General features: G+C 42.2%; 1 protein-coding gene across 4 annotated transcripts in view; it reads right to left on the bottom strand.

Annotated features, from left to right (window-relative positions):
* Positions 1-20,545, bottom strand: part of cdon (cell adhesion associated, oncogene regulated) — a 68,013-nt gene that overhangs the window by 16,856 nt on the left and 30,612 nt on the right. For all 4 annotated transcript variants that reach the window (XM_042343851.1, XM_042343850.1, XM_042343852.1 and 1 more), the window contains 7 exons: positions 5,143-5,280; positions 4,680-4,955; positions 4,200-4,346; positions 3,540-3,683; positions 2,546-2,833; positions 2,130-2,399; positions 883-1,233 (listed from right to left, as the gene is read on the bottom strand). In XM_042343851.1, coding sequence (XP_042199785.1) covers positions 883-1,233; positions 2,130-2,399; positions 2,546-2,833; positions 3,540-3,683; positions 4,200-4,346; positions 4,680-4,955; positions 5,143-5,218 — 1,552 coding nt within the window. In that variant the 5' untranslated portion in view covers positions 5,219-5,280. The remainder of the gene's footprint in view (positions 1-882; positions 1,234-2,129; positions 2,400-2,545; positions 2,834-3,539; positions 3,684-4,199; positions 4,347-4,679; positions 4,956-5,142; positions 5,281-20,545) is intronic.

Here is a 20,545-nt window from a genome sequence, read left to right as displayed (position 1 = left end):
CTGCCAGCAACTCTCAGCTGCTTTATTAGCATTTATACCGTGGAGCATTCAGTCGCAAACATTCAATTACTTAACTCAAGGCCCACTGACTTACGTTCTACACTTCACTGAGCTAGTCTTTTGCAGAGCCTGGAGTTCCGATGGCCGTCAAGGAATTCATTGCCTTAGGAGCATTGGAAGGGTTTAAACGGCTACATAAGCGTGGCTGAGTACATTTGTTTTGTGTGCTTTCGACAGCATTGTCGATCAGCCCTAAAGGGCAAGCACCCATGGTATAGGCCATGGCAATTACAAGGGAACAAATAACGACACACCTGTTAATAAATAATAAGCTACACTGTCCAACATTTCTTACACTATGACAACTGTTGATTTCTAAAGTACTAGACTGTCATACAATCTTTTAAAAAATTTAATATAAAAAATCCACGACAGTTGATTCACTTTGCAGTATATTCTATGAAACGCTTCGAGACGTCTCGAAGATGTGATCAAGACGCTATATAATGTGCAAAGATTTCTATATTAAGCAAGAATTTATATGGCCGAACAAAAAAAGGTCCACAGTTGTAATTACAGAAGAGTTTCAAACCAAGATAATACAATGATGATGCATACACTTGCATCTATGCATCAACCTCAATTTAGAGTTGCACAACCACAAATTCTCCACACCATCAATTCTGCTCTAGCTTGTCATTATTTCCTTCTTACGTATGCTTCATGCATCCTTTGAAAATGTATTCTGGATCCATCCCAATACAACATGGAAGCTGCTCTTCCAGTAACAAGCTTCAAAAAATGACAACCACTGATGGTTAAGACATCTCTCCACACCAAGCACTTGCTCGGTAAAAGAAACAAAAATACAAAAGAACTCACCTACTGACAAAACGGCCTCTGCTTGTACTGTGCCCAGATTGTTGGAGGCCATGCAGATGTATTGCCCGGAATGTTCCACAGTGGCCTTGCGTATGTACAAAGAACTTGATCCCGCTCTGGACATGGTGAGGGGACTACCGGAAGTGGCACTGCCCATCCCGGATAATTGAGAAGGTCGCAGTTTTGGTCGGAGAATCTGGGATGGATGACTAGTTATTGGTCCATTGCTATCCAACCAGCGAATAACTGGTGCAGGCTGGCCGGTGGCATTACATGTCAGTACAACAAATTCTCCTTCAAACACTCTGGCATCTATGGGCGGAGAAATGATTACAGGTTTCGTGCCTCGGTCTGTGAAGAATGGAACAAAAAAAAGTGTCACTTTCTGAAAGAAATATGCTTATGAATTAACAAGATTCAACACATGTTCACACATGTTCTTTGGAAAAATACAGCCGTGTCGACACAGCAGTTCCTGAGGATGTTCAGACTCCTCCTAACCTGTTCAGGCTCTTCCTAACCTGTGCAGCTTAACTAAAAAACCCTTACAAACATTTTGTTTTCCCTGCTCCGTTATAATCAGGTACACATTTCTTTCCCCTGTGGGCAAACCAACTTTAGCACCAGCTAGCCAACTCACTTTGTGAGCTCAGTTATATCATTGCAAAATATATCCACTGCACTTCTCTGCACATTATGCTTTAAAAACACAACAACATTTAATTGTGTGGTGCATGTGCATCCTTAAATTGAGTATCTGGCATTAAGTCCTCTCTTTCTCACCTATTCAGAGGCCAGAAGGTAGACTTCTCGTAATAACCAAACATTTGTTGGCTGAGGCAAGCATTAAGGTTAGGGTTTTCCCCAGGGTTAAAATGAAAGTTATACAACTGAAGTTCCTTTGGCTGATTTTTTGCTCTACTTGTCTCTCAAAAGGCAAGCGCCACCTACAGCTGGAATACCAAGGTAGCCTCTCCCACACTGCTACTAATTCTGCTTTCAGACATATTCCAGAACACGCACAGGATTTGCTCATCCCTCTGCTGTCTCAGGGTGATTTCTAGCCTTAGCCATCGACCCATAAAAGTGTGCCCGAGATCAGACAGTCAGCAGAATAAGGCGGAGATAAATTTGAAACCATATCTCTTCATGCCGTGTGGTGAATCGCTGTTTAACTTTTGTGCATCAAACCCGTTTAGAAATCCTTAAGATCTCTATCCGATGTAATTCACACCTTGATTACGTACCTGACTGGATTGCTAGTCTTGCTGAGGATTGAGCAGAGCCGATTCCATTTTCTACGATGCATTGATACATCCCGGCATCTTCAGCAATCAGTGCCACGATCTTTAATCTGCTTCCCACGATCAGATGCCGAAGGCCCAACTGTACAGGGGCAGCGTTGTGGAACCAGGTAACATTAGGCTTTGGGTTTCCACGTGGATTGCAAGTGAAGCGTACTGTGGATCCCAATGGTACAGTCACATCGCGCAGACCTTTGACAATTGCAGCTGGTTCTAGAGGAAAAAACATCAGAAGTTAACAGGAGTGGTGAATAAAAGTATTTAGCTTATCAGCAATAGGAAATAATCTGCTGGAAAGCCATAGAGGGGAAAAAGTTGACCAACATCAAGTATGTGTTAACGAAGACGGTTTCACTTACCGTGAACTGTCACTGTGTAGTTGGAAGATACCAGCACTCCAGCTTCATTCTCCGCTATACATAAATAGTTTCCTGTATCCATTTCCACAGCTCGATCCACTATCAGGTTAGTACGAAACAATCGTCTTCTTCCACTTTCAAATGCATCCACTCCATCTTTTAGCCATCGGACGTTGGGGGTCGGACTTCCGCTTACCACACATTCCAGGGTCAGAGGACTATGCTGAATTACGGTAACATTTTGTGGGGTTGTGGGGTAAACAATGTGTGCAGGATTGTTTGAAAAGCCTGTGGGTTAAGGTAGATAAGTGAAGATGAACAGTGGGTTAGATACAGACAGCAAAATCTATAAAATGTACACACCTGTACAGAGGAAAGGCACTTTGAGCTTAACACATCCATATTTTTATCATTTCATTGACAAATCTAATGAAACTGAAATCGATATACCAGTGGGACTGCCTTGAAAGTCCATGAATTCAAAACGAGAATATACAATACTATACAAAATTACATTTTTATAGCGTATTTCATGTCGGGAGGACGTTCCAAGGTGCTGGGACATAGCTACAATACGCAACTGCACATACACAAATAGTGTCAGTGATTCTATCACTTCCCAGAGATGCCGTCCTGAGATGTTAAACCAAAGTCCTGTCTGTGTCTGTTCAGATGGATATAAAAAGATTCCATGAAACTATTTGAAAAGAGTCTTTTGAAAAGAGTCTTATTTGAATGTCTCCCTGTGTCCTGCCAACAATTCTCTGGATAAAACTGGTCATTCACTTCATGGCTGTTTATGGTAATGTTTAATGCACTCTACAGTGATTTGAGAGTGAGGGGAGATCACAAATGTGCGATTGAGCAAATGGACTTCACTTTGACAAGGTTTTACAAGCATTCTGTGGAGCACTTGATTCCTGAAGCAGAAGTACTGACTTGGACAGTAATAGGAAAAGAATATCCTGGAAACACATCCCAGTTACACACTTACGTTTGACGAGCACTTTGTGAACTGAAGGCTCCATCTTCATCTCATGAGTGACAGGATTGTATGCTCCACACTTGTATGCTCCTTTATCCTGCTGCGTGGCATTCAATATATGCAGGTTACCCGATGGTAGGATTAAATAGTTTTCTGGAAGCAGTGAAAAAAGTGAGCAGCAGACCACGACAACAAACCTTCTGAAGCTATAGACGTTCGCTAAACAAGTATCAGTTCAAAGAGTAATGAACACAAATCAGCCACTGTGGTTTCAGGGAACTGAAATAACGCTTTGTGTGGAGGGCGCTATATAAGTGCAAGCTATTGTTGCCTAAAAGCTGTTTAAAATATAGGTATCACGTGCTGATATTTCATACAGCTGACTTGGGAGCCTGCCCTTTGGGGAAAGGGATGGGGCTGAGGAGGGTGGGGAAATGTGACCAGAAGTGTGACCGAAAAGATAGATCTTAAGGCCGACTTTAAAGGTAGGAGGGAGGGTCGATATGGAGGAACTCCATAGGGCATGGTCAGAAATGAGCGAAAACTTGTTTACTGATGGTGGGCTAGATCAAAAGAGGTACGTGAAGCAGGACAGTGTTCACTGAATGGAAACTGTGTGAATATGAATTGCCTGGTCCAGCCTCGTTACAAGGCTGAGAGATCACTCACTTGTAGACTGCTCCAGCCATTTGCCTCTCACTCGATAGCGGATTAATGCAGCGGGTTTGCTGTCAGGTAAATGGCACTCTATGACTCCTGTGCTTCCTTCACCTATTGTAACTACACGCTGGTTATGTGGCTGAAAGTCACTTACACCTGAAAAAATTAAGAAACAGTTTTAACAAATTTGAAAAAAGCACAACCACCAATATGACACTGTCATAATGAGGGTGAATTTTACAAGTTACTTTTGTATTCTGGGGTTTTTCTACAGACAGACTCACTGAATGCTACAGTTGGTTCTACAAATAACTTGTTACTTTACATTATATAAAGTTTTGAATTGGTGCCTCCCATCCACACAGATAATTTCTTTGTGTGTTTTCCGGTGAGTGTTGTCTTTGGCTATACTCTGTTATGTAAAACATAAATTTACACCCCACCTACCCACTTCTAGTTAAATTATTACTACTATTATTAAATACTCACTTGCAATGGTGACGGAGGAAGGACTGCTGACTATTGCACCAATAGGACTGCTCACCACACACTGGTACCTTCCAACATGGGATGTCTGTAGATTTGAGATCGTTAAGTATCCTGATTGCATTTCTATTCCATTCTGCCCACTGTCCGTTAATTTCTGACCACAGAAAAGCCATGTAACTTGTGCTGAGACGGGTTCTGCACTGCAGTGTAGCTGAACTCGTCCCCCTAGTTTCTGGAGAGCTGAGAAAGGCTCCGTTGAGAACCGAGGTACTAAGTCTGTGGAGGAGTAGATCAGATTTAGATATTTAACAGGCAAATTTTCATAGGCATTATCCTACAGACGGTGTTCTACCTCCCAGAACTAACATTTGTCACTTTTCACACAAGTTTACCAACCCACCTGCTTGTTCCCAAATCTCCTGCTCAACAAAACACAGATTGAAGCAAAGGTTCCACATCTTACCTGCTGTGACGGAGGAAAGAAGCACGGTGAGCCACATGTAGAATACGGACTGCAAATGTCTTGGCTCTGGATCCATTGCACAGCCGCAAGGAAGTAAAACTAAAGAGTTTCACAGCGAGGCACAATGGCCAGCACAATCTAAACAGAGCGAGAGAGAAAGAAACCAGCATAAACAAATGTCCTCTCTGAGTGGGCAGAAAAACATGAATCTGTGCTGAAAATGATTGCTGAATATGATGACATGTCATATAAGTGAGATCCAGCAGCCAGAAAAAAATTCTTTAGTCAAACAATTTTGTCCAAATAAATCTCTGCTTCTTGATTTCTGAAGATAAGTGGTGAAAGAAGAAACACATTTGTGTTTTATGAATTGTACGACTTGTTCTGTCCTTAAGATCGTAAGAAATGTTAATGACACTCTAAAATGATTACAAAAACATACACGCACACTCACCCTTGTGTGCCCAACCATCCCCTTGTGTCAGGATAGACAACAAACTATAGTACTTCTATCTGTTTTAGTACCATAAAGTCAGAACTTTCTGAGTTCAAGCTAGGGACGTTTTTGATCAGCTGAGTGTCTGTCACATGCGCAAACCCATCACCGTAATCCAAATCAGATTGAGAGCTCCACATGTACACGCCACTTGTGCAAGGAAATTTCCATGCCTGGAATGGAATGTGCTTTCTCTCTGGATCAAAGCACCAGAGAGTATTACAACAACTTGCATTTATATAGCGCCCTTGATGCGGGGTAGCGTCCTGAAGCGCTGAAGGCACAGGTAGAGAAGGGAGCTCCCAGAGTGCGAATCGCAGCAGTGCTGGAGTTTAACCAGCTTAAACCTTGCCATTGAGAGAATCATTGAGGTAAGCTTTCTCCTGCTTGGTCCAGCTAGCGCCACCCTGCATGCTGGGGCTTGGCTTGCAGGTTTGTAGGAACTGAACTGAATCACAGTGAACTTCCAAAGAATTTCAGCATGAGAAGGGAACCCACTCTATAGCGAGATGTTACAACAGGATTGTCCGATAGTATTTCCCTGTGACAATTAAGATTTGTACCAATACAAGCCTCAACATGACAGGAAGTCCACTTTACCCCAATGTAGCTGAAAGCCTGTATTGCTGGTATCATTTAGGCCTTCCTACAGGTTATATGACCTTACAATACTGTAGATCTACTGTGGATCAACATTGCCATTTTCAAAGACTTTTCCAGGAACAGCTACAACAATGTGAAACTCACTGCTGAGCTGCAGTTTTAGCCAACCCCATTATCTACTGCAATGGACTGCATCGCGGTCTTCGCAAGAGCCTATAAATGTCAGAAATTCCCTGAATGTAAATCATAATCCCAGTTCTGATGGAAGCATCATTCCCTGCAATTTTCAATCCAATTTTTCTCCCTCAAATCCTGATTGCCATCCTTTTGTGTTTCAAATAATTAATCCACCTACATTTTAGTTCATAAATCTAAGAAAATATAAAAGTGGAGACAGGATCAGTATAATATAAACTATATGGAGCGGTACCTTAAAATGTGTGGGCATATAAAAAAAAAATGGAAACTTTTAAGGTATTTATTTCCTCCCATGCCTGCAAAGACTGTTGAACGTCACCTTTCTTAAGTCTTCCCTTCCCCCTATATTTTATACATGTTTAAAAGCCCTATTTTGTTGTAAGTAAATCACCTTTTAAAGACCAAAGCCCATCTTTTCTGGGTTTTGGTCTTTGACTTTGGTCTCTCAATAACAACTTCTCTCCAAAATTCCCTCTCAGGTAACCATTATTCTGTGTATGTAATGTTTCCCCACCCTCCACCGCAAAAATCATCAGTGAAATCTTGACCCAGGTACATTTCCCCATCAACACTGTACAAGAGCTGGTTCTGTTCATTTGTCTCAGCTGTCAGGAAGGCCCCGCTGTGTGTGAAGTGCTACATTTGCTTAAACACTCAGGGCCTTTGCTGGAGGAAGGGCTATCCATCAGGAGTCAGTGCCAACCCGCACTGAAAGGAAAGCAAACACTCCAACCCGTTAACACAAAGCACTGCTCACCAGAGTCAGCATGGAGCTCTGCAATGTTACAAAGCAAACACCGCTTCAATGCGGAGACTGATCAGCTACCTTATAATAGTGGTCTGACTGTACAGTCATTCTATTGGCTGGTTGTGTGCTCGCACACTCCTCAAGAGCTCATGTAACTACAGGATTTCTTTCTTGCAATACCAGAGCGTAGTAACAACAGGGTGCAGTCGGAACTAACTGTAGCAAGGACAGATGGCCCTTGAATTTGGTTCTGCTGGTTGCTGGGAGGGCAGAAAGATTGAGAAATTTTGCTGGGGTCACCAACAGGTAACAGTTTTCTCACAGTCTAATGCATGCTCCAGCAACCCGTGTTTGGCAAATACTGGTTAACAAAGAGAACTAACCGCATGTGCATTTACTGCCTGGGAAAATCCCAGACAAAAATAGAATATGGAGATGTGGGCCCTGTTTGGCATAAAGCACTACGTGAAGCTTTCGGGTACTCTGTGGCAATATTGAACTTGCATTGAGGTGCAACTAACTGCAGCACTTCCTACCTCGGGAACTCTCAGATCAATATGAACCACGCCATGAACACATGCACTTTATGCTGAGTGGAGCTGCTTCGAAGTGCTTCACTAGATTTACAGTAAAGTGCAGTGGCGTGTGTGTTTTTTTTTTGTTCGCAAACATGGCAGCCAATTTGCGTGAGCAGTGTTCCACAATCAGCATACAATTCAGGAGGCACACAGAGGAGTCTTAAAGCGCTTCACGTTGCTGCTGGTTGGGCACCCAAGCTGGAGGGGGGAGAAGCTGAAGAGGGTGGGGAAGGAAAGGTGACCGAAAGAGCACTCAAAGAGGTACGCCTTGAGGCTGACTTTGAACGTGAGCTGGGACAAGACGGATGGATTCCAGGATGGAGTTCAAGACCGCGAGTTCACCATGAATCACTGCCTTCAAGGAGAAGGGAAATATTTGGAGGGGGAGGGATTGAAAAACATAAGCGTCAGTCAGTGTTTGTATTCAAGTTAAAGGACTCAAGCTTTATTCTTTCAGTTTCTGTGTTCGCTGTAACTGTAGTATAAGCTCTTTTTCCCTCATACCCTTCAACTCAGTAAATCCACCTGTCCGGTAACAGTGACGTCACCAGATCTAAAAAAAAACTATTCACATCCATTACTTTACCCTCGAAATGGACAGTAAAATTTAACAGATACAGAAGCTAATCATTTTTATGATGATGTGATTTTCTGTTTTAAAACATCAGTATATAAAGTAAAAAGCCCTTGGGAAGAAGTTCTCCTGAAACTCTTCTTTTATTTCCCATCGTCACGAGCTTGAATTCATGCCCTTTTGTACCCGAATCCCCTACTAGTGGAAAGAGTTTTTCCACAATTAATTCTCTCAAAATATCTCATTCTTCTTCATTCATTGCCTTTCATTCATTGCTGTGCACAAATTGGTTGTCAAATTCACGACAAATTACAGACACTACACGTTACAGTAAATCTGTGAGCTGCTTTGGGACATCCACACAAAGTAAAAGTCACTATATCAAATGCAAGGATTATCATCTTAAAATAACTCCATCATATCACCTCATTTTCTGTTTTAACAGGAAGAGTTCTACCTCTCTAACCTCGCCTTGTAGCTAAATTCTTTGATCTCCTGTAGTTTGAACTAAAAATGCTCCCTCTCGATAAATTTAATATCCTTTCTACAATGTGGTGCCCAAACCTGCACACAATATTCCAGCAATGTCCTGTGCAAATTCTTTATCAGTTTCTTACTTGCACATTTCAATAGTTTATATATATATATATATACACATACACACACATATAGATGTGTCCCTCCAGGGTCAGAGTGTGTAATCTTTTCCAGAGACAGGGAAATCTTCACATGTGGGTGACATATCTGGTGGGAAATACCTAATGTGTAGCGCTACGACACTCAGATAACCCAAACAATTATACCGGAAATTTCTGATTAGTATCTTTTTAGCAGGTAAAGGATAGAAATATTTTACCTACTCGCTCATTCTAATAGGTTAAAGGGAAATCTATAACATATTCCTACACCACTGTAAGTTTGGTAGAAAAATCTTTTGTTTACTATTCTGGGTCTACTTTTATTCTCACTCTCTACCGCTTTCGTCCACAAATATACAGTCAATTCACTTTACAATATATTCTGTGAAGCGCTTTGAGACGTCTAGAAGACGTGATAAGGCGTTATACCAAATGCAAAGATTATTATTATTTGTACTCATTCCTCTACCCACTTTAGTAACTTTCCCTTATTCCATGTACCTTAATTTTGATCGTAAGTCTTGTATGTGGCACGTTATTGAACTCTTTCCTAAAATCCAAACAAACAACATCTACTTCATCTCGCTTATTCACATTTTTGGTTACCTCTTCAAAGAATTCAATTAGTCAGATACGATCTTTCTTTTAGAAAACCATGCTGGTTATCTTTTATCAGTTCCATCTTTTCCAAATATTCACAACGACATCCTTTATTATGACTTCAAGCAGCTTCCCTACTTCTGACATCAGTCTGTAGTTTTCCACTTTCTCAAATAAAGTGAAAATAAAATAAATAAAATATTTGCCACTCTCCAGTCCTCTGTGACAACCCTTGTGTCTACACACTTCTGGAAAATGGTAGTCAGAGTCTCTTGACTTCCATCAGTATTTTTTGACACATTCCATAGGGACCTGAAGATTTATTTGATTCAAGAACAGCATTTATATAGCATCCTACACACAGGCCAGTGTCTCGGAGTGTTTAATAGTGGTGGAATCTGATGCCGAGCTAGGTAGGGAAGTGATCATAAGCACGAAGATCTTCAGGCATGATTTGCAAAAAGGGGAAGGAGAGGCCAAGGCGAAGAAATTGTAGTCGCTGAAAGCACAGCCACTGATAGTGAAGCGGAGGGGACTAGGGACAAACAGGAGGCCGAAGCTAGCTGAGCGGAAGCAGTGGGCGGTGAGTGGGGACTAAGTAGGTTGGAGAGGTAGGGAGATGTCAGGGGTTAGTAGGTGAGTGTGAGAATCTTGAAGTCAATCTGTTCTATGATAGGGAGCCAGTAGAACCTGTCGAGGACTGGTGTGATGGAGGTTTAGAGTGGATAAATATACAGGCAGCAGAGTTTTGAATGTACTAATGCCTATCAAATTCTTATCAAATTAGGATTGTTTTATTACTGATAAAAATATTACTTAGTGTTCCCTGACAGTTTTGCTTCCTAATGTCTCTTACTCCACTTTCTCCTATGCATCTCTTTGCCCACTTTCCCATGCACCGTCAATCCTCACTTCCAATTCTAAATGCAAGAAGATGATGAACTTCCTTGGCTACAAAATCAAGAGGATTTTATCTGCTGTCTCCGTCTCTCCTCCATCCTCCTTCCCTCCGGTCTCCATCTACTCCTTGCTCCACATCTCTGACCCTGTCTCTCCGGCATTCCCCTCCTCCCTCACCTCTTGCACGAAACCCACCAACTGCTCTCTTGACCATCTCCACTTCTCTCCTGACCAATCAGCTTTCCCTCCTTATCCTCTGCTAGTGGACATCGCAAACCTCTCCTTCCTTCGAAACCATTGTGTCACACTTCCATGCCCCACCTAGGAAGTCTCCCTCGACTCTTCTATGCTCTCAAGTCACCGACCCATCTCTAACTTGTATCTCTATTATGTCTCATCAAATAGCTTTTCCTCTCGCCGCCCCCCCCCCCCACAGTCACATGCTGCATTCCGCAGGGCTCTATCCTTGGTCCTCCCCTCTTCATCCTTCATAGACATGGAGTTTACTGGCACATATACACAGATAAGATGCACCTTTGTCTCTGCCTTTACCCTTTACTCTAGGACACCTGCTGTTCTGACTGACTGTCAAGACATCAAGTCCTCCATGAGCTTTAGCTTTCTTCAGTTAAATGTAGTCAAGAATGAAGCTCTCCTGCTTGGCTCCTGTGAGCACACGCTCACTTCAGGGACTGTAGATGCGCACTCCACTTAGCAGAACCAGTGCAGAACTATGGTGTCTTGTTTTGACTCCCAAATGGTTGTTCAAACCTCAGCTCCATGCTCTTACATGCTCAGCTTTCCCTCACCTCCTAATATTGCTCACCTCCACCATTATCCCATCGCTCCCCTCATTTAATGCCTACAAGACATACCCCTTTGACTGCACTTTTGGCCATCATTCCCTTCCCCACCCCCCCATCAGCTACGACCCCCAGGCCTCAGGTACCCAGCCAGCAGTGTCAAACGCTTTGAGATATTCTCCTAATGTGGAAGGCAATATGTAAATTGTATTGTTATTTACTTCTCTTTGTATGTTACTTTGTAGTTGCCTCTTTTCTTGCTCTTTATTCTTTGCTTAAAATCCGTCCCACGGTGGCCATAAGAATACAGAAAAATCCTAAATATACTTAGCGACTCAATTTTGATCCCTGCAGGCACCAAACCTTGTTTATGAAGATTCACCTTTCTATATCAGTTTGCTGTGAAGAGACGAACATAATCTAATGTAACGCCCTCACTTGAGAGCGCATTATACCTGAATCACTGCCCCAACCCCCACCCATTATTTCAAAATTGATGTGTGGTAACGAAAAGGAGGTGTCAAAGTTAGTGACCAGTTGTTGGTATCAGATTCAAAAAAATGTGCTTGATAAAACAATTCAGAAAGGAGCATGAGAGGAAATTCAAATCTATTATTTTTAACCAGAGAGTGAGAAACTGTTGCCAGACCGTCCATCTCCCACTGCTAAGTAGGAATCTTTGCATCTGACACCCAACAACTAGTTGTATGATGTTTAAGAGTGGCTTTTCGAAGCCACACGCTAGGCCCTGGGGATAGAGAAACTGGGATTACTGCTTCCCCTTTTTGTCTGCTTGGCAGTCTTTGATCAATGCCATCATTCCAAGCTGCAGTGCCTTTTTTTCTTCTCCTTTGCTCTTATTCCTGGGGTCCAGGACAATGAGCAGAGCAGCTGTGGGCTGGCTAGCGAGTGTTGCTTGCTGTCCACAGTCTCGTTGTATTTCACAAACTCCCCCCACACCCCCCCCCCCCCCCACCCACCCACCCCCCACCCCCATTGGTGGAACCAATCAAGCATGCAAACTCATCCAAATGCCAACAAAAGCATTTCTTTTCATGCCAGCCAGCTAAGTGGGAAGAAAATGGAAGTGACTCGGATAAATTGTACCAAAGGCAGGGAAACAGAAAATAATCAACTCCGCATGATCCACTTCTGTCTGCACAATGGCAGCCTCTCGACCTCCTGGTAACCTGGGAGAGGTCACTGCCTGGGTCGGAGGTTAGTCACAGATAAGGCAATATTGAGTGGCTGCCAGTTACAATAACAGTCAATGTGTTCTTAATTAGATTCAAGGATGTGCCTCAACTCTGAACACTATACCAGCATGGCACCTTCCACTGATGAATACTAAAAGATGTAAAATTAACAGCCTTTCCAGCCCTCTAGACTTTACACTCTGGGATTTTAATTCAACAGATTTAATCAACTGTTAGAAATGATCGAAAATAAATTTGTTTCTGGAAGAGCAAGTATGGATTTTTTTTTTGGGGGGGTGGGGGGGGAGAGAGGAAGAGCCTTTCATGCGACTTGAGTGTGTGGTTGCGCCTGTAAAGGATTACTGCTGTCATGCTACAGTGCTTTACATATAATTCAGCACATGCACTACACATTACATTGTTATCAATAAATGTTAATCATTTAAAATAAAAAGTTAAAAGTACTTCTAGTGGAGTGAAGAGAATAATAATAATTAAGCGTTCCGGGACGCTACCCTGGGTGAAGGTCGCTATATAGATGCAAGCTGTTGTTGTAATAATACATTAAAACCATCTAGCTGGACCAATTGTGGGGGGGTGGAATAGATAATCTGGTCCGACGAGTCAGAATTTCTGGCTAAGTATAATTTTAATGCCGGCACCACGGGCCTGCCTTTTATTTATAATTTTTCCCATTTTGGGCTCAGTCTGGTTTATAAGGACAGCACTTCTAACAATGCAGCACAGCCCCAGTCACACCACTTCCTGGAATCCCTACGATTTGCCCCTTCCCTCCCCTCCATCAAGGACCATCTCAAGACCTTCCTTGTTGACTGCACCTTCGACCCAACCTCCTATATCAAATGCAAAGATTATTATGTCACGGCGAAGGGCTACAAGGTATGGGGCAGGTGTCAGCGAAGGGTTAAAAGGGTGGAGCATGTAAAGAGCACTGGTCAACTGATAATGTTCCAGTGTACAGAAAACATTACAGTGAAAGACATCAGGGTGCGTTGCAATGAATGGGATAGGATATATCAGAGGATTAAATAAGATTAGGTATATTGGAGGCAATGGTGCATCAACACTTAATCACAAAACAAACAAATGGAAGAGCATCCGGCAGCAGCATCCAGTTACTAACTCATTTGCAAGACATTCACAGAATCACAAATCCACATTACAAGTTCTCATTCATTTTTTTAAAAAGAAAGATAACCACAGGTCTGCAAAAGATGCGTCGCTCACTTGCAGGCCTGACACAAATATCTTAAGTGCATAATTACCAGTCACTATGGTGCACTAGATATATAAGTGTTAGCTTGGGTCAGTAGCACTCTCACTTCTGAGTCAGAAGGTTATGGGTTCAAAGCCCAAGTAAAAACTCTCATCTTACAGTCTAGGGTGACACTCCACTGCAGTGCTGGGGGAGTGCTGTATTGTCAGAGGTGTTGTCCTTCAGATGAAATGTTAAACTGAGGTCAAGTCTGCCTCTTCATGTGGACGTTAAAGATCCCGCAGCACCACTTGAAATAAGAAGAGTTTCTCCCTGCACTCTGGACAGCAATCCCCCAGATTAAAAAAAATGGTTATTCACTGCATGACTATTTGTGGGATACTGTTATCTGCAAATTGGCTGCCACAATCAACTACACATACAGTATACATTTTACAATAAATCCTGTGAAGAGCTTCAAGATGTCTTGATGATATAATGTGCAATAACAACTACAAGCATTAGTATGTTATTACACAGAAATCCAAGCAGAATTTAGTTTTCAATCTTTAGTAGTACTTCATTAAGCATGAAATGCATTTGAGCATGAAGGAGGCACTTGGCTCAATAGATATCAGGTTGCAATTAAGAGATTGAGATACATACATTATTCTTGTATTGACTGTAAACTGTATTGATAAATAGTTATTTCAGCATAGTTGGACTGATGCCCCCATCCCTGCTTTGCTCCAAACTACGGTCAGAGTAAACAGCACAAAAGTTTTTTTTTAAATCAAGTTTTAGTGTTTATGATATTTAAGGGATATCAAATGAGCATTGTTAGATGAACTCTCCTTCCCACCCAATCCTGAAAAATCTTCTAGGCTGATTATGTATGTATAGCTAATTATATGTATAGATAAATCTTAGCTAAATTAATAACTACTCTCTTCATGGTTAACAAGGGCTCTAAACAAAATAAATTATGGGTTCCAAGAGAGTTAAGTGCAATACTGTTTAATCCAAGTCATTATACAGATTTACGTATTCTCAACAAATAAAAATAAAGAAACCTTGCATAAATTCACTTTTAAAACACTTGCATTGAGTAGAATAACTGTGCTGCTTTAATCTCAAGAGGACTGACTGCAATTTACAGGTTGCCTTGCAATGTTTGTCCCCCTCTGAGAAACTTTAATGTGGGTTTTTTCATTACTTCTTCCCGGTGAGTTTAATAATCCTGGTTCCACATGGTCTGATTGATGGAATGTCAGGGGACCCAAATGAATGTCTCTTCCCTCCCTTTTTTTTCATTTCCTCCCTATTTCAGACAGACTGCCTGGCTCCAGCAGCCAAACACACACTGATATTGCCTGCCCAACTAACTTCTTTAATACGATAAGTGTCAGTAAGGATTATCTGAGATGAGTCTCTACTCAAAAACTGGGTAAATAAAACACTTAACTGTAATCAAGAAGCAACATTTAAGGACAGAGAAGCACCAGGTTTGCACACTACCCTTTCACCTTTAGGAAATGGGGCACAAATACAGCCCAGACAGAGGCAATGAAAGTCTTCCCTCGCTGTTGTGTTGGGGTCTTTAGTGAAAGCACTGCAAGCAAGCCCAATCAACACAACTGGCTGACAGCACAAAGTTCCTGGTAGGAGAAGTCTGTGGATGGAGTTCACACCATGATGTGTTATTAAGGAAAAGCTGAGGAGGTAACGAGCAGGAAGTAAGTTGAGGTCTGATTACAAGGCACTCTATGGCTTCTCTCACCAAGCTTGAACAGAAGTTCTGGTTCAGATAACTTCCCAAACCTTGGTTAATTAAAGTGCACCAGAGTTCTGGGATGTTTATTGATGCCCACAAGACGTCAATTCTGAGTATAGTACAAGTTAATTATAAAACAGGTTAATTTTATGTGGATTCTCAGTTACTGAGCGTGCGATGCTGCTAGCCCACTGTGTGATGGTCATGCCGGGGTCAATAGATCACTGACATAATTTCCTGTGCCATAAGCATGCATGGCACACAGAAAGTGACGACAACAGCAACTTATGACCCAGAAGTCTTTTTCACATATGTGTGTGTGTGTGTGTGTGTGAGAAGTAAACTGCCTGGTTGCATGCATGGTGGACATGTCAATGAAATAATGCCGCATTATAATACGAATTGGAATTTTATAAGCCTGAACCAGCCATCACATTATAACATGGCTCTACTATACAGTAGGGAAATGCCAAATGAAAGCCACAGAACGGGAAAGACTGTTTTCATGCACATTCTAGCCAATGATTTCAAAACACTCTCTTCGTCCGAACAATGAAAATGTTGCTAGCCCAAGTAGACCAAGTTAAGACAAGAATGGACATGATTTCACAACATCAAAGCTTAGATGGCTCTACAGACACAATAGACATGGCATGCATTCACATTTGACAGAAAGTTCATAAATGGTGATATTTAACAAATTAACTTGCAGACAAAGTCCAATCTCACTACCACTTTCCATTGACACAAAAATAGGAATATCCTTTTGTGTAAATAGGTGAGAACTAGAGTACATTACACTTCTCCTCTACCCTTCTAAAGGTACTTTTTAAACAATAATATTTCTCTTTACTGCTAGAGTGTCAGTTGTCCTCCAAACCCTTGACCAATAGGTCATTCTTCTTGCCAAATGTTCTAAGCATGGCTTGAATGGTTGGAATAATATTTTCTAGCTTGGATTGATTACGGTCAGTGATAAATTTCATCTTTAGAGGTTTCAGATTTGGCAGCTTGACTCCTTCTGAGGATTGAGCAAGTTGACAGAACCAGTGATGGTAAATTGGACAAGGTAAATTAGACAAGGCCTATGGAGGTACCTGCTTGATGGGTCAAATTACAAGTTAAAAAGATCAAGAGCCATGAAAAGAAGGGACTTACTGGAATGCATCCAATCTGGATTAGGCTCTGCTCAACCTAGTCTCATACATCGAACTATCCTCTTCAGATCTTCATAGTTATCAATTATGAAACTAGTCATTTCAATACCTCTCCCTTTGCCTTCTCCCCCTTCTGTCCATCTATGCCCTGGTCCACCAGTCACTCTTCCTTCCCCACCGCACACACCATTTCCATCCTCTCTCCGGATTTCTCTGCCCCTCCCCTCCTTTCTCCCCTGCCTGAATTTCTCTGCCATTGCGTCATTTTTCCTCTCACCATCTCTATTCTTTTTTCTCTGTATAACAATCCTTACAACAACAACTTGCATTATATACTGCCCGTCTGGAGGATGTCTCTTCCCTTTTCTCATCTGTCCTTTTCTCTGTCTTTCTCTCCCTCTGCCCATGTCTCTTTCCCTTTTGTCTCTTCTTCTCATATTTTCTTTCTTTCCCCTTACACAATATGTCACTTTCTTTCTTCTCTCACCGTCTAAAAATTATATTTGATACAGCACCTTTCAAATCAGGAGGTTTTCTGTCCCACCCCATTCCTTTTAGCCATCGCAACAGTTATGACACCATGGTTGGCTTCACCTCCCTAGGGCTAATGTAGAGAAGAAAATGGACAGAGTTGCTGCTCCTCATCATTCTCTAAGTGATCCCCATCTGGAAATTGCATGAATGTACAAAGTAGGTAAGCAGAGTCTCCTGGGGTTGAAACAGATCAGAGGACAAACATGTGCCAAAGCCAAACAGGATCACAATAATTCAAGGAGACATTGATGGTGAGCCTTCAAGGCAAAGCCATAATGCTAGGCCAGTGTATAGGCGAGTCCTAAAGGGGTAAGTGCTGTAGTCTATGTAGCGTTAACATTATATCAGTTTTTTGCAATTTTCATATATGTGGAAAGGGATTATAATCAGAAACAGAGGAATATTTAAGCAATTTAATACAATTTCCCAAACATTTTATCCTAATGTGTTTTATTATCTGGCATACTCAATAATAGCCTGAGAAAAATTAATTAACGAGGCCTACTATACTCAATAAAACTAAACACAACAACTTGCATTTATACAGCACCTTCTTGAGGTCTCCGAGTGCTAATGGTGACTATTACTGTTTTTTGAGGCAGTCAAAGAAAAAGACAAAAACATTTACAACAACTTGCATTTATCAATTTTGATGTATTTATTTAATTTGTCCTACTGCAATTGGGTATGTACTTGTCATGCATGCTCTGCATAATGTTCAAGGATGCCTTACTTATCCTTAACTAAATTATCCACAAATAATGAATTGCAGTCTATATCATTTAGCTCAGCCCTCATACCTCTGAAGTGTATCTGGTACACACAGGATCAGACTGGCTTCAGGAAACCATGGTCAGGTCTTTGAACTCCTAAAATCCTGGATAACATGTCAACACAGTGATGGGGTTTGGTGCATTGGCAGAAGGGCTACTCGGCAGCCACTGGCCTGAATCATATCTCCTACTCACTATAGGTAGGTAAAGTTTCACATATCTGCCCTTACTCTGTGGAACTCTATTCCAGAGGCCCTCTACCTCAACCACTGCCCCCCCCCCCCCACCCTCCCACTATTAAAAGCCTGCCTTAATACCCCGATTTGGTTAACTTCCCCCACCCTCCACCAAGGTATCCAACCAATGGAGGGAGGACAAATGTAAGATGTACTCCCTCCATCACAGTGCTATATGAATATAAATAGTCATGTTTGGCCATCCTGCTATGGCTTGAAGGGTAAACAAGAGCTGAGTATGAAGAATCCCTGCCCCTCCAGGTCCTGCCAATAAGCCAGACTGACAGGGCTATTATAAGCAGTGCCCTGGAGTACTGTACACCCACCTGGATCAGGAACAGACTGCCGAGACCGTCACAGAGGGTTGGTTCAATTCACTTACGAAACATGCCACCTTGGGGCTAGTTTAGCTCACTTGGTACATGGCAAGTACCAGGAATTCCCTTCAAGCTTCCAAGTGGATAACACAGCTCCTCATGAAATGCCTGAGAGCACTGCCACCATCTTCTTGCTCGGGTACACATCCCTTCCCATTGAGAGATGGTTCCACCAGTTGGAGGTCCTTAGCTTGAGCAATGGCTGCTTACCTCCCTGCAAACCAATCAAGGTAGATCCCAAGTACTGGATGTACGAATGGGAGTTCATAAGCTTGGACTCCAGGTAATGGCTTACCCAAGCCTCAGAGATTCCTCATCAGTTATCTGACATCAGGTCAGGGTGGTTTGAAAGGCAGTTTGATGTTCTCGAGGTCCAAATCCAATAACTCAGCACCACCTGCTTAATCCAGATCCTCATGTGAGGGGCTTTGGGAAGTGGTAGCCGCTGTGAAGATACTTCCAGGATGTTCAGTGACAGATCAGCGTAGGCCAGAGCTTTCCCCTTCTGCAGCCACCTCCCTGCCTTGCCACAAATCCACCTCACTGCTTGATCCTCTCTGCTGCATCCCCAGGAGCACAGAACCATAAAGGAAAACAGTTTGCACAGATCATATATGTCACAAGCTTGACCTGTATTGGGACATTGCTGTTCTTGGAGACAAGCACGACCAGAGTGCCCTTCGCCTCTTCTCTGCGCGGTCCTTCAGGACGTTGTCAAAGCAAAAGTTAGTGTCCACCACAACCCCCAGGTACAAATCACGTTGTGCTCCACCAGCTTTTACCAGAGTACGCAACCGAATACGCTTTTATACCTGACCAACCATTCAAATGATTGACTGACACTTAAAAAGAAAAGAATCTTACTTTCTGAAAACTTACTATCCATTATGACTTCGACCACAGTGAGACAATTAACCAAAATCTATCTTCCTCCCAAATCTTCACCTTAGCTCCTCTCTACTGGTGGTGCTGAATCATGTCAGTGGCAGGGATTCTTTCTACTCGGATTCAATTAACCCTGAAAGCCAAAGCCCCAACTAGTAGTCCAAGTTGGACAAGCAGCGGCAAGCTATGCAATTTTAGTTGCATGGGTTTCTACAAACGTAGGACATTCAGCTGAAGAAAAAAAGCAGACACTGATTCTTCATTTCGCAGACAATAAGTACCAACAACATATTCAATCATTGAATATTGCAGGCAGTGCAGATAAGGCCTGAGCCTCTCCCAAGTATAGTTTGTGTCACTCTAATGAGCAATTCAGCTTCACATCATCTGACATCCTCCCCAGCTCCTGTTAACCCTGTAAGCCAAAGCCCTAAAGGTTAGGGTGGCTTAGCTAAACAAGCAGTAGGAAGCTTTCCAGACAGTGTTTTCCATTGCAAGTTGCTTAGTTTTAGCTTGTTAAAACTCCGGCAGTACTCCCAACCCACATTTTGGCGTACCCAAGCCTTAGCTCTTGCCAATCTGCATCTGTACTCTCTGGAATTAGGTAAGCAGGATGCGTCCCTCTAGAGATAGAGTGCGTATTACATTCCAATAAACACAAAAATTCCAACACAGGAATTTTCATAATAATAATATACTACTACTAACAATAAATTAATAATAAAAATAATTAAGTTGCCATGAAAAGCAACTCCATGACTTCCAGAGTTCTGTAGAGGACATTTACTGGAATAAATATGTAAATGCAAGTTGTTTTTGTTGTTATATAGTGCCCTTCACGTGAGGTAGTGGCCCAGAGTGTTTAGAAGGATGCCAGAGAAGAAAGTAGAACCACTACCAATCTTGTGTTGTTTCAAACAGACTCAGTTATTGGTACATTTTCAGCATTCCTTTGCCCTCACCAAAATGCTAAACACCAGCCTTCATCTCACAGGCAATGGATCTACATGTTCCCAGTTTGTGTCACTCGAACGAGTGATTCAGCTTCACATCCTCCGACATTTAGGAGGTGGGGCATGGTCATCAGCAGGATTCTTGCTGTGATGAAGGAAACCCA

The sequence above is a fragment of the Callorhinchus milii genome, unplaced genomic scaffold, assembly GCF_018977255.1.
Source record: "Callorhinchus milii isolate IMCB2004 unplaced genomic scaffold, IMCB_Cmil_1.0 Scaffold25, whole genome shotgun sequence".
Classification (NCBI taxonomy): Eukaryota; Metazoa; Chordata; class Chondrichthyes; order Chimaeriformes; family Callorhinchidae; genus Callorhinchus; species Callorhinchus milii.
The sequence above is the reverse complement of the archived record's forward strand: the minus strand, read 5'-3'. Positions and strand labels throughout refer to the sequence as shown.